This window comes from Mobula birostris, chromosome 2 (genome assembly GCF_030028105.1).
Source record: "Mobula birostris isolate sMobBir1 chromosome 2, sMobBir1.hap1, whole genome shotgun sequence".
NCBI classification, from domain to species: domain Eukaryota; kingdom Metazoa; phylum Chordata; class Chondrichthyes; order Myliobatiformes; family Myliobatidae; genus Mobula; species Mobula birostris.
The window spans coordinates 190,357,575-190,371,055 of NC_092371.1; the positions used below are offsets into that span (position 1 = coordinate 190,357,575).

At 39.9% G+C, this 13,481-nt stretch overlaps 2 protein-coding genes across 5 annotated transcripts in view; one reads left to right on the forward strand and one right to left on the reverse strand.

Annotated features, from left to right (window-relative positions):
- The window catches only part of LOC140193981 (hippocalcin-like protein 1), an 82,538-nt gene extending 75,649 nt beyond the window's left edge, over positions 1–6,889 (forward strand). For all 4 annotated transcript variants that reach the window (XR_011885008.1, XM_072251230.1, XM_072251232.1 and 1 more), the window contains one exon: positions 6,657–6,889. Coding sequence is in view for 3 of the 4 variants with exons in the window: in XM_072251230.1 (XP_072107331.1) it covers positions 6,657–6,806 (150 nt within the window). In the remaining variant the exon portion in view is untranslated. The remainder of the gene's footprint in view (positions 1–6,656) is intronic.
- The window catches only part of nol10 (nucleolar protein 10), a 123,918-nt gene that overhangs the window by 8,698 nt on the left and 101,739 nt on the right, over positions 1–13,481 (reverse strand). The window contains exons 18-20 of the mRNA XM_072251227.1: positions 10,307–10,480; positions 7,191–7,426; positions 1,974–2,076 (exon numbers count right to left, since the gene is read on the reverse strand). Coding sequence (XP_072107328.1) covers positions 1,974–2,076; positions 7,191–7,426; positions 10,307–10,480 — 513 coding nt within the window. The remainder of the gene's footprint in view (positions 1–1,973; positions 2,077–7,190; positions 7,427–10,306; positions 10,481–13,481) is intronic.

Here is a 13,481-nt window from a genome sequence, read left to right on the forward strand (position 1 = left end):
TGCAAGATGAGTTCTATGGTATCGGAAAAGCCTGAAAGAGCTCGTAAGGGTGTTACACTTATGGTAAAACTAGACATAATTAAGAGTTTTGATCGTGGTGTACGAAGTAAGGACAACGTGAGTTTGGCTTGTGGAAGTTGACGAAGATGATGTTGAAGAGGTTTTGGCATCCCATCATCAAGAACTGACAGATGAAGAGCTGATGCAATTGGAAGAAAAAAAGATAACAATCGAAACTGACTGAGTAATGATAAAGTACGACTTTAATTTTGAAAGGGTACATCGGTTTAGGGGATATTTGCAGGATGGTTTGAGTCCTTATTAAAGAACTGTGTGATAGAAAAATACGCGAGGCTCAGCAGTCAAGCAAGCCTTCCACATCAGCCACAGCAGACGATGAATCTCGACCTTCGACATCGAGGCGGGCAGTCATAGGAGAAGATGAGCTGCCTGCTCTAATGGAAACAGGCGACGAGATGACACCCCAGTGTCCCACCACCCCAACCCCCAGGCCACGGACAGATACCGATTCCCGGAGAATGCAAAGGTAGCCAGGAAGCACACAGCACATCTTTAAGAAAAAAGCCAAAATAAACATGCTAATTAATTAGGTGCCACCGACACGTAATTGTCCGCCCAGATCAGAAACGAAGCAATCGGAAATCGGCACTGATCTGGGCCGACAATTATGGGTGGCACCTAATTAATTAGCATGTTTGTTTCGGCTTTTTTCTTAAAGATGTGCTGTGTACCTCCTGGCTACTGCTGGACCCCTGCGTTCTTCGCGGCAATGTATCGCTCAGCGGCCTGGAAGGTGGGGGGCCACTGCACCACCCAAACTCTGATGACTCAGTCTAACACACCATCATCAGTGCGCTCGTGCTGTCCCGATTCCGGTAAGTGGTACTACACTGTACATACATTATTTCTACTTTATACCGGCTGTGTATTTTTACGTGTTATTTGGTATGATTTGGCAGCTTCATAGCTTAAAGGTTACTGGAGAGCACTTGCGCGTGTTTTTGCCAACAGCGCTTGTGTGAGACTTTCTGCCGACGGCGCTTGCATGAGATTTTCGCTCCGGAGAACAGTTTAGTAATGATTGTGGAAAAGTATTTCTACTTTATATAGGCTGTGTATTTATCATATCGTTCCTGCTTTTACTATATGTTACTGTTATTTTAGGTTTTATGGGTTATTTGGCATGATTTGGTAGGTTATTTTTGGGTCTGCGAACGCTCACAAAATTTTCCCATATAAATAAATGGTAATTGCTTCTTCGCTTTACGACATTTCGGCTTACGAACCATTTCATAGAATGGTCTACCTTCGGATGGCGGGGGAAACCTGTACAACAGTCTAAGAGGTGGAAATTAATCCCCAAACTGAAACATAGTACAAAGCGCAGTTGTTACTTAGTTGAATGTTTAGCAGAGGCAAACAAGGATCTTGTTATTGTTCAGTGAGACAGGGATTACAAATTTAACATGATTGAAGAATAAAAAGGTGGTATGATTAGTTTTCTAAACAGATTTTTAACAATTGGGATTCCAGGTCATAATCAATGGAAGCAGTATGCATAATCTCAAAGAATAAGAGAAGCAGTCTATGATAGAATTAGACTAGGTGGTTTATTTGAAGAACATATACCCAGGCTTGATAACATGATAATTCTGTATCAACAGGGATTGACCACTGTACAGAGTACAGTCACTGAAATTTTCAAAATGGACCAATTAAATAAAATGTGCATATTAAGAAAATTACAACTAAATCATAGTATTTCTCTCTGTAAATAAACACTACCTCATCTATTTAAGTTTAATAGAGTTTTCCAGGTGAAGATTGTAACTTGAGCACCACGCAACTGGATACAAGCTTCCAACAATCTCAAAAGTTTTTTTCCATATTGATTCACTTTATACTCCCATAAGTATTCCAAATTTATAATAAAGATATTGGAATTAGCTTACCTTTTTAAGGGCAAATGTTAACTGCTTACTGCCTACAGTGGTATCAGACAAATGGAGTGTTCCAGACTTTTCTTCCTGTTTCAACCGATCTTCAAGAGTTGTTCTGTACAGTAAAATACACAAAAATGATGATACTGCAGATGTGTTATTGAATCACAAAACCTTTGCTCCTAACATTGCCCAACAACTAATGCTCAATTTTAATTTTCTTTGGGAATTACTGCTTTCTTAAACTGTTGCAGTCCTCAGTGAAGTAACTCTAACAGCCCAATGCAATTTACTACAATGACTGGCTTGTTGAATCATTTCAGAAAACATCATAATCAGGCTAGAAAGGATAATATCCTTAACAGTAATTTTATTCTGTTACTGATACCTAGTCCTTATGCAAAATTCATATAATTAGCATATTGAAATAAACCCTTAAACCACCCTCCCCCATACTGTCGTAACATTAGTTCAGTGTGACGGAGAGCACTCGGTTTATGCTCTCTTTAGACACGCACATTCTCTCAAACATTGCCTTGTCATTCTGCTGTCATTGCAGTGAGCGTACACACCCACTGTTTTCCAACCACATTGCTACATACAGTCAGACACCCAAGTTTAGTTTAATTCTAAACTGAGCTGCTGCGCTCCGGTTGGCTTAATGGTGCCTTTTCCACCATACACGTGGAATATTCCATTTCTTTAGTAATGGGGATGTGTAAATGTGTGTATGTTGTTTGTACACTGTATTTAAGGTAGGTACTTCTGTTGATCTTGCAATATGATTGTAACTACATTGTGGGGTGCATCACATTATAATTCATGTGTAGTTTTAAGTTCACTTTGTTGGTAATTAAAGTTGGCATGTCCCAGTGCCTTAAAAACTCTTTGTCCTCAGTAAGGGAGAGAGATAGGGGCTGCAAAGAGTTCACACTGGACAACAAGAAACATGGAGCTATTATGTTTTGCTGTAGATATATTTTGTAAATATTGGCATTTTTCTTTTCACTAAATTTTGCAAGTTTCATTTTTGACACACCTAATAAACACCCTTGTGGTAAAGTGCTAAGAGACTCCAGCTACTTTTTACTTTGGTCATAACCCATGTATTTAACATTCATATCATAATTGCAAAGGGACTGAACTACCATCTTGTAGCCTCCTCTTCTGCCATGATGAGGTCACCCTCAGTGGAGGAGTAACACTTTATATTCCGTCTGGGTAGCCTCCAGCCTGATGACATGAATATCCACCTCCTTCTGGTTAACACCCCCCCCCCCTGCCTTTTCTTCTCCACTCTAGCCTCTTACACCTCCTCACCTCCCCGGTGCCCCTCCTCCTTTCCTTTCCCTTATGGTCCACTCCCTCCCATCTCGGATTTCTTCATCTACCTTTCCCATCCAACTTCACCCATTACTTTCTAGCAATCCTTATTCCTCTCCCCCCACCTTTTTATTCTGGTATCTTCCCCCTTCCTTTCCAGCCCTGAAGGAGGGACTCGGCCCAAAACATTGACTGTTTGTTCATTTCTATGGATGTTGCCTGACCTGCAGAGTTTCTCCAGTATTTTGTGTATGTTACCTTGGGTAGAACAGCTATGATGAGGATGACCAACGGTGTTCATCACAGTATGTCACGTCTTCACAAATGCTTCTGTCTCTGTCATTATGGATCAGCTCTGAAAGCAGTGGCTCATGCTGAGACAGACCAACACTGCAGAGGCTACATAAAAGCAACACACATCAAAGTTGCTGGTGAACGCAGCTGGCCAGGCAGCATCTGTAGGAAGAGGTACAGTCGACGTTTCGGGCTGAGACCCTTCGTCAGGACTAACTGAAAGAAGAGCTAGTAAGGAATTTAAAAGTGGGAGGGGGAGGGGGAGGGGGAGATCCAAAATGATAGGAGAAGACAGGAGGGGGAGGGATGGAGCCGAGAGCTGGACAGTTGATTGGCAAAAGGGATATGAGGGGATCATGGGATAGGAGGCCTAGGGAGAAAGAAAAGGGGGAGGGGGGAAAAACCCAGAGGATGGGCAAGGGGTATAGTCAGAGGGACAGAGGGAGAAAAAGGAGAGTGAGAGAAAGGATGTGTGTATATAAATAACAGGTGGGGTACGAGGGGGAGGTGAGGCATTAGTGGAAGTTAGAGAAGTCAATGTTCAGGCCATCAGGTTGGAGGGAACCCAGACGGAATATAAGGTGTTGTTCCTCCAAACTGAGTGTGGCTTCATCTTTACGGTAGAGGTTGTGGATAGACATGTCAGAATGGGAATGGGATGTGGAATTAAAATGTGTGGCCACTGGGAGATCCTGCTTTCTCTGGCAGACAGAGCGTAGCCTCTGGCGGTAGCCTCCAACCTGATAACAACAACTTATATTCCGTCTGGGTAGCCTCCAACCTGATGGCATGAACATTGACTTCTCTAACTTCCGCTAAGGCCCCACCTCCCCCTCGTACCCCATCTGTTATTTATATACACACATTCTTTCTCTCACTCTCCTTTTTCTCCCCCTGTCCCTCTGACTATACCCGTGCCCATCCTCTGGGTTCTCCCCCCTGCCCTTTTCCTTCTCCCTGGGCCTCCTGTCCCATGATCCTCTCATATCCCTTTTGCCAATCACCTGTCTAGCTCTTAGCTCCATCCCTCCCCCTCCTGTCTTCTCCTATCATTTTCGATCTCCCCCTCCCCCTCTTAAATCTCTTACTAGCTCTTTCTTCAGTTAGTCCTGACGAAGGTTCTCGGCCTGAAACGTCAACGGTACCTCTTCCCAGAGATGCTGCCTGGCCTGCTGCGTTCACCAGCAACTTTGATGTGTGTTGCTTGAATTTCCAGCATCTGCAGAATTCCTTGTAGAGGCTACATAAAGTCACTTTGCAGTAAAGTCAACTAAGAAACTGATCAACATGGCTTTTTCATCAAACAAAAATTCGTAAGTGTACACTTCCTGTGAGTGTAATGGAACCTTTGAGAAATGAGATCCCTTGCCTTTCAACATGGCAAACAGTTGCTCTTATAGAAGATTGGACTGAAATCAACAAATCAGGAGTGATTAAGTAGTTGCGCCCATGTCATTTAAAACCACGTTAACCACACAGAAATAGGGTAGACACTGACGTACCACAATTGAAAATAGATTACTTGATTTTCTCAAAGTAATTAAAATGGCAAGGGAATTGGCTGGGATCATGATAGTCTACTATAATTTTAATTGTTCATTTCACAAACCTCAAATTACAAAAACAAATTTTCTTCCAAAGTATCTTCCATGTGCTCATCATTCAAGTCAACAAATTAACTCAAAGTCTTATAGGCAAATTGGCTGCCAGATTTCACAAAGCAAGGGCCAACAATCAGGAAAAGAGATGAAGGACAATTTGTATTTCAACTATTTGTTACTTACCAGGCCATAAGATTTTAACATTGCTTGAACAGATAAAGGGCTAGACTGCTCATCAAAAAATAACATCTGACGAAGCAAGTCATCACAATCCTAACTAACCAGCATAGCCAAAACAATTCAAATAACTTAGCAAAGATGATATTCTTTTAACTACAAAAAGTACTCAAATGCAACTTTTAAATGAGAGAATTTTTGTCTACTTGTCCCATACCTGGGAAAGGGAGTTAGAAGGGAGATTAACATGCTTCACAGGAAAATGGTTAGGCTTTAAAATCTTGGCCTATTCAGTAGGATCCTTGTTAACTTGTATTCCAAGTCAGCCACTCTTCCCAACTCCAAAACTTTACTATTGACTCATAAAGTACTATAATCATATTCAACTATTAAATGAACAAATCTAATTTTCTCATGTGGGTTTCAATTAAATGTCTTCATTTCTTTTTCTGCATATTCTGCTTGACCTGCTGAGTGTTTCCAGTATTTTGTTTTTATTTCAGGTTTTCAATAGTTGTAGCTATTTCATATTTACGTCCAATTTTGTGACACACTCCCCTACTTTGTCACTCAAATCTAGTTATCCTGGACACCCACAATTAAAAATAAAATTTCAACCAACCCTATCAATTTCTTTCAAAGTTCTAAAATCAAATTTCTATAACTTTCCATATTCCAATGATTACACCGGACAACAAAGATTTTGCTGCCTGAATACCTTTAGGTGTATCTTATGAATTTTGGGCTATTGATCATGAAAATCACCATGAAATTTCCCTATCACACACCATTTTTAAATAAACTTATGTTTATTATTTCAATTCATAATTCCAGTCAATCAAAATGTTACCTACAATGTAAGCTGGAAAGTTTCTTATCTTGTCCAAGCATGCTTGGGCATGCTTAGGCTGCACGGCTGCTGCATGGCAGGACAGGTTTTAGTAATAATTATTGGGTTCAGGACTATAAGGATGGAATTTGCTATCACCAGGCACAAAAATTTCTATGAAGGATTTTGATATTTGAGACAGATGCTTCCCAGAATAACTGATGCCAGGATTAAGGAAAGCATTCTTGTTGGTCCATAAATCAAACAGGTCATCAATGACAAGCAATTTGAAGAATTTCTAGTGGGACCGGAGAAAAATCACATGGAAGGCATTTAAGAAAGCTGTTGAAATTTTTCTCGGCATCTACAGAGCACCAAACTACATGCAGCTGGTTGAAAGCATGTTTCAAGCATATAAAACCATGAAATGCAACATGTCACTAAAGATTCATTTTCTGCATTCCCATTTAGATTTCTTCCCTGCAAATCTTGGTGCCGTCAGTGACGAGCATGGTGAAAGGTTTCACCAGGACATTGCGGTCATGGAGAAAAGATACCAGGGCAACTGGAATCCATCAATGCTGGCAAATTATGGTTGGACACTTAAGTGAGAAGCCTTAGACACTGAGTAAAAATGAAAATCATTAACAAAATATTTTTAACTTAGTTGAATTATTGCAAAGCATCAGCATCATTATGCAATTAAACACATTATATACAATAAAAGTTAATTTGTTTCTCCAAATTCCTATGTGATGCAAGTAGTCTGAAATTATACTTATGTTCATCTTCAAGCAGTCTATCATAAACAAAAGAAGTTCTGAGGAAGCAACACTTTTGAAAAAATTTGTTGTCCAGTGTTACCAAGAAAGGTTATGTAACCTCTCCTCGATGTAACCCCAGTAACAGTCTACCAAATTTCATAAATTGAATACCAGAGAAATGGGTATTATACATGCCATCAGAAAGGTCAAAGTTATTTAGTGAAATAGACACAATACTCACTTGAGCAGCTTTTGTTTACGGGCAGTGTCTTGAAAACTTCTGAACTCTTCTCCAGCTTTGATCTCAAAGAATTTTGGTTTTGAATGAACTTGCTGATTACTTTCCATTAGTCTCAATTTTTGTTCTTTGCGCAATAGTTTGTGCTGTTTTTGGACCTCTTCAACCCAGCCACGGTCATCATCAGAACTTTCAGAGCTATCTGTATCACTGGGTTTTCCTTCCAGCTCTTCCTCTTCCTATAACATATAATACCACAATGAAACTTCTGAAAACGTCCAAGATGATTATTCTTATTCTTTAAAGAATTGGCACAATTACTGTAATTGTGAATAATTAAGGGTATTCACAGATTTCAACTGATAGAGGATGGGGACAATTACATTCAACACAGGTCAGTGCTTCGATTTTCTAGATATAAATTTAATTGCGTATTCTAAAGAATATTTAATAGAATACAAGGTACTCAGTTTGGAATGTGCTTCCTCAAAAGGAGAGTTCAAATAGTTATTGAATGATCTAAAAAGGAGATAAATCGGTACTTAATACAGGGTTAAAGCTACTGTTGGCAAATGGCATTGATATTATATTTGAACAAACCATGATGTTATTAACTGGCAGAACAGGCTTGGGGACAGGTTGCTACTCCCACTTCTAACTCGTATGTTTGTAGATTAATGACTTTATTTTTAATAATTTCAAATCTTGCATACAGTACATGTTAGCAACCCTGGAAAATATAACTTAATAACAAGAAGTACAAAGTAACATTTTATTCGGAAGAATGATAAAAAGGCAATACGATTTTAAGGGCATAATTCAAAAAGGAGAAGAACAGAAAACTAGGCTACTGCATGAATGAATTGAAGGCAGCAGGTTAGACTAAGAAAGCATTATTAAAACCATACTAATTCATAAGCTCACATTATAAGTAAAGGGTACAAAAGTAAGGTACGTATGAAGAGCATTGGTTTCACTGCAACTGAAGTACTTTATCCATTCCCCTCCTCCACACTTCAAGAATGACACAAACACTTTGGAGAGGGCACACAAAAGATTTTCCTGAATGATCCCATGTATAATGGAGTCATATTATAGGAAAAGACCTGGAAAAATAGCAGTTTTCCCTGGAGCAGTGAAGTTTGAAAGAAATAAAATCAGGTATTCAAAAGAATAGCAGGTCTGAACAGAAACAGACAGGAAGATACTATTCCAACTGGAAAGGCTGAGAACTAAAGGACACAGATTTAAGTGGCTGGAAGTAAGAACCTAAGGTAGTTTATGGAATATACACTATATGCAGTGTGTAATCAGCATCTGGAACATATTAAATAAAGGGATAGTGGAGACAAATTCAACAGTGACTTTGAAAAGAAATTGAATGAGCACCAAAGTAAAAATAGCAAGGGCCATAAAGAATGTATAGGGCAGTGATACCACCTTTATTACTCTTGCTGAGAGACGGCACAGGATCAATGACTAAATGGCTTCCTTCAGTGCAGGATATATTTGTAATCATAAATATTTCTGTGCTTTTGCTCAAAAAGCTGATGTTTTTCTCCCTCTTTATAGTTTAATAATTGGTGAATTGATAACACATTCCCCATCTCCATTTAAACGCAAACAACAGGAATTCTGCAGAAGCTGGAAATTCAAGCAACACACATAAAAGTTGCTGGTGAACGCAGCAGGCCAGGCAGCATCTCTAGGAAGAGGTGCAGTCGACGTTTCAGGCTGAGACCCTTCGTCAGGACTAACTGAAGGAAGAGTGAGTAAGGGATTTGGAAGTTGGAGGGGGAGGGGGAGATCGAAAATGATAGGAGAAGACAGGAGGGGGAGGGATGGAGCCAAGAGCTGGACAGGTGATAGGCAAAAGGGGATATGAGAGGATCATGGGACAGGAGGTCCGGGAAGAAAGATGGGTGGGGGGGACCCAGAGGATGGGCAATTACATTACTTATTTTTATACACACATTCTTTCTCTCACTCTCCTTTTTCTCCCTCTGTCCCTCTGAATATACCCCTTGCCCATCCTCTGGGTCCCCCCCCCCCCCCCACCGTCTTTCTTCCCGGACCTCCTGTCCCATGATCCTCTCGTATCCCTTTTGCCAATCAGCTCTTGGCTCCAACTCTCCCCCTCCTGTCTTCTCCTATCATTTTGGATCTCCCCCTCCCCCTCCAACTTTCAAATCCCTTACTCACTCTTCCTTCAGTTAGTCCTGACGAAGGGTCTCGGCCTGAAACGTCGACTGCACCTCTTCCTGCAGATGCTGCCTGGCCTGCTGCGTTCACCAGCAGCTTTTATGTGTGTTGCCCCATCTCCATTCAAGGTTTTTTTGAATTTAACCCAATAACAAAAACTCATCTTTGAATATCAAATAAATGCAAGATTTAAAAATCATCTGCTGTCTGGACAGTAAATCTAACTTATTAACTAGTCAGAGTAACCCTGCTTAACAAAATATATTCGTATCGCAAGAATATAGTTTTAGATACAAAAGTCATAAATATATGCAAAGCAACACACAAAAAAGCTGCTGGTGAACGCAGCAGGCCAGGCAGCATCTCTAGGAAGAGGTACAGTCGACGTCTCGGGCGTCCTGACGAAGGGTCTCGGCCCGAAACATCGACTGTACCTCTTCCTAGAGATGCTGCTTGGCCTGCTGCGTTCACCAGCAACTTTTTTGTGTGTTGCTTGAAATTCTACCATCTGCAGATTTCCTTGTGTTTGCGAATATATGCAAAGCAACTTAATTTCAGATAAATTAAAACATGTCAAAATTTGAAGTAATTACCAAGTTTTTTTTAAAAAACCAATGTATTTGTACTAATTAATGTATGTTAGATAAAGACAATTTTTTGCACCTTCGGAATTTTAGAAAAACATTGCTGATTTCACATAATTATAACTGATAACAAGCAGGTTTTCAACTGTACTGATACTCAGCAATGTATTTTCATTTCAAAAAAGGATGAAATTTTTGCCTCAGAATAAAACCTCTGTCCCAGTCACCTCCCATAATGCAGTTTTATCACTGCAACCATTTAAAGGCTTGCTTTAACGTACTTTTAGAGCTCTTTAGCACAAGGTATTGCCCTTATTTCAATCAATGCATTACCTGCACTGTCTCCATTTGCTCCTGTAGCCGCTTAAGTTTTTTCTTTCTTTTTTCTGAGGCTTTGGACACAATTGGATTTATGAGCCTGAATTCTTCACTGGTTTCATCCACTTGAAAGTCTGGATTTTCAAACATGACTGTGAATCGCTCATCTCGCAGAATGTTGGATAGATTCTAACAATAAAAAGGGGGAAAGATAGAGTTTTTCTTGCAAACCATAACACATCATTTAATTTAAAAAGTAAAAGACAAATCTATATATATTTATATTGCTGGGAAATAAATCAGCATTCCCCATGCTGTTTAAAATCATGTATCAAAATAACAAATTGATTCACCAGCTTGAAAAATCATCAGATAGAAATGACAAAGAGTGTACTGTAAAGTTAATTATGTAATTTTTTTCAAATTATTGCCCCTGTTTTGCTGATCAGATACGTCTGTTCCTTACTATTTAGCTGAAATCAGAAACGGATCATTTTCCATGTTACCACAGTTGCCAAACTTTTACCTTTCTGTTTGAAGGACATGTTGCACATAAAGGCATTCTATGGTTTCCATATATTTGTTCAAATTTAACCTAAGATTCATGTACTCAAAATATTTGAATTATAAACCCACGTATGAATTCAGGAAGTCATCACTGAAATTCAATATTCAACAGGACTACAGTTCAGTTTGTAAAACAGACCTCATTCTTTCAACTTTAAGAGACAATCACACATTTTAGAAGTAACTGCAAATTACTTGTTCTGCTTACTTATGTAGGGAGAATTTTGAAATGTAGGAAGCTCTTTGAAGGATGGCATATTTATTGAGGTTAATTGCTAATCACATTATTGAATAGGTAACACATGATTCTTTCACACAAGTAATAATGCATGCCAACTGATAATTGAAAACCATTAAAACTTTTACATTTAAAAAGGATGATCTACCAGTTCACTGAAAACTTACTCTGTAGTCTTTTGCTCAGTTCCTACTGTATTTGCATGAATCTGAAATTTACCAGGGATTGAAACATTTAACCTGGTAGGTCAGTGAGCTTTATGAAATTATTGGACAGGCAGGAACTGATTAGGATAGCTAGCATGGCCTTGGGAAGAGGAAAGCTTGCTCACTAATTTTATTTATTTTTGGGGGGGGGGGGGGTCACAAAGGAGATTGATGAAGGCAGGATGATAGTGCGATATGTACTATAGTATGCCATTTGACAACTTCCTGCATTCAGCATCCAATTGTTCAGAAACCTTGATGGTTGGCATCTGGTTAACCAGGCACTACTTGCTGCGCTCCCTTCAAACTTATCAGGATGGGAGTTCTCATTCTGGGAAAATGAAAATCAAGTTAAATTCAATTCGGGTGCTAGATTGTTAGATAGAACAATATCCAGTAGTCCAGGAAATCTAGCAGTTCAGCAACAAAATCCCAAGCTTGTTGCATTATGGTATTTAATATATCGCGTTAAAACATCTGCCATAGCTGGATCTACTACCTTACTTGTTAATCTATTTTCCCAATCCTCATTTGTCCCTCCTTCCTTCCACCACAGCAACTGCCTGTAAAGTTTTAGACAATTGTTTCAGATCCAGATGGCAATACTAAACTTGAAAAATTACCACAATATTTGGACAAGGTTTAAACAAAAAGAGAATTTTGCCTTGCGAAATCATTCAAACTAAAAGAAACAGAGACAGACATAAGCAGAAACCAAGTGGAGCAGTGCCTGAACTTAGAAGTTTCTTTTGCCCAGTTAGATCCTCCAAGGACATCAGCTGGAACATTCTCTGCAGCTGTCAAATTCTGATACACCATTTTAACATGAAGTTGAAAGAACAAGACTGAAGATCTCAGAACAAGATTGCTTTATCAGAGGGTTATGAGGGACTGCTGTGTATTCTATTTCACAGGGACAGGTCTCATTCCCATCTCCCTTGGCACAAGAGGTTTTAGAATCCACTTGGACTAGATGGTAGCATTGGGCAAGAGAAAAGACAACATCTGTTTTATGATCAATTTGTCATGGTACACAGAGATGGCAATCTTATCCCAGTTCTGCCCCTGACCCAGAACACCAAGCAGTGAAGTGCCAATTGCTCTACCTTCCACAGGACTTCTCCACCATCATCCTGAATGCAGTCTACATCTCACATCCAGCAGATACCAAGTGAGCACTTGAGGAACTAAGTGCTGTGACAAACAAAAATGAAACAACATAATCCAATCCTTTTAACATAACAGCAGGAAAATTTAATTAAGCTAGCCTAAAGAGAATTTAAGAGAGCTAGGCAGAAAGCTGAATAGTAGGACCTCCAGGGTAGTAATTTCTGGATTGCTACCTGTGCCTCGTGCCATTGAGAGTAGACACAGGATGATTTGGCAGATAAATGCATGGTTCTAAAGTTGATGCAAGGGGCAGGGCTTAAGGTTTTTGGATCACTGGGATCTCTTCTGGGGAGGCATGACCCATGGGTTGATGGGTTGCACCTGAACCCAAGGGGGACCAATATTCTTGAGGGCAGGTTTGTTGGAGCTGTTTGAGAGGGTTTAAACTAATTTGGCTGAGAGGAGGGAACTGGAGTGAAGGGACTCAGGATAGGAGGGACGGTTAAAAAAAAATCAAAGATATAGCAAGTTGTGTACTGTATTTGCTATCCTTTTTTATTCTGCATCCCTCATGCACTGATACTCACCCCTGCTGGCTGCAATTTTGTTCTGTCATCTGCCTGCCCTTCCTGACAGTTTGACTGGACACTAACTGTCAGGAAGGGCAGGCAGATGACAGAACAAAATTGCAGCCAGCAGGGGTGAGTATCAGTGTATGAGGGATGCAGAATAAAAAAGGATAGCAAATACAGTACACAACTTGCTATATCTCAATATACAGAGTAAAAGAAATAAGGTGGATGATCTGAATCATGGCTGAAGAATGGTTGTAATTGGGAGCTGAACGTCCAAGGTTACACGTTGTATCGGAGGTATAGGAAGGTAGGTAGAGTGGGTGGCGTGGCTCTGCTGGTAAAGAATGGTAAAAAAAAAAAATCAGTAGAAAGATGTGACATAGGATCAGATGTTGAATCCTTGTGAGTTGAGTTAAGAAACTGCAAGGGTAAAGGACCCTGATGGCAATTATATACAGGTCCCCCAACAGTAGGTGGGATGTGGACCACAGATT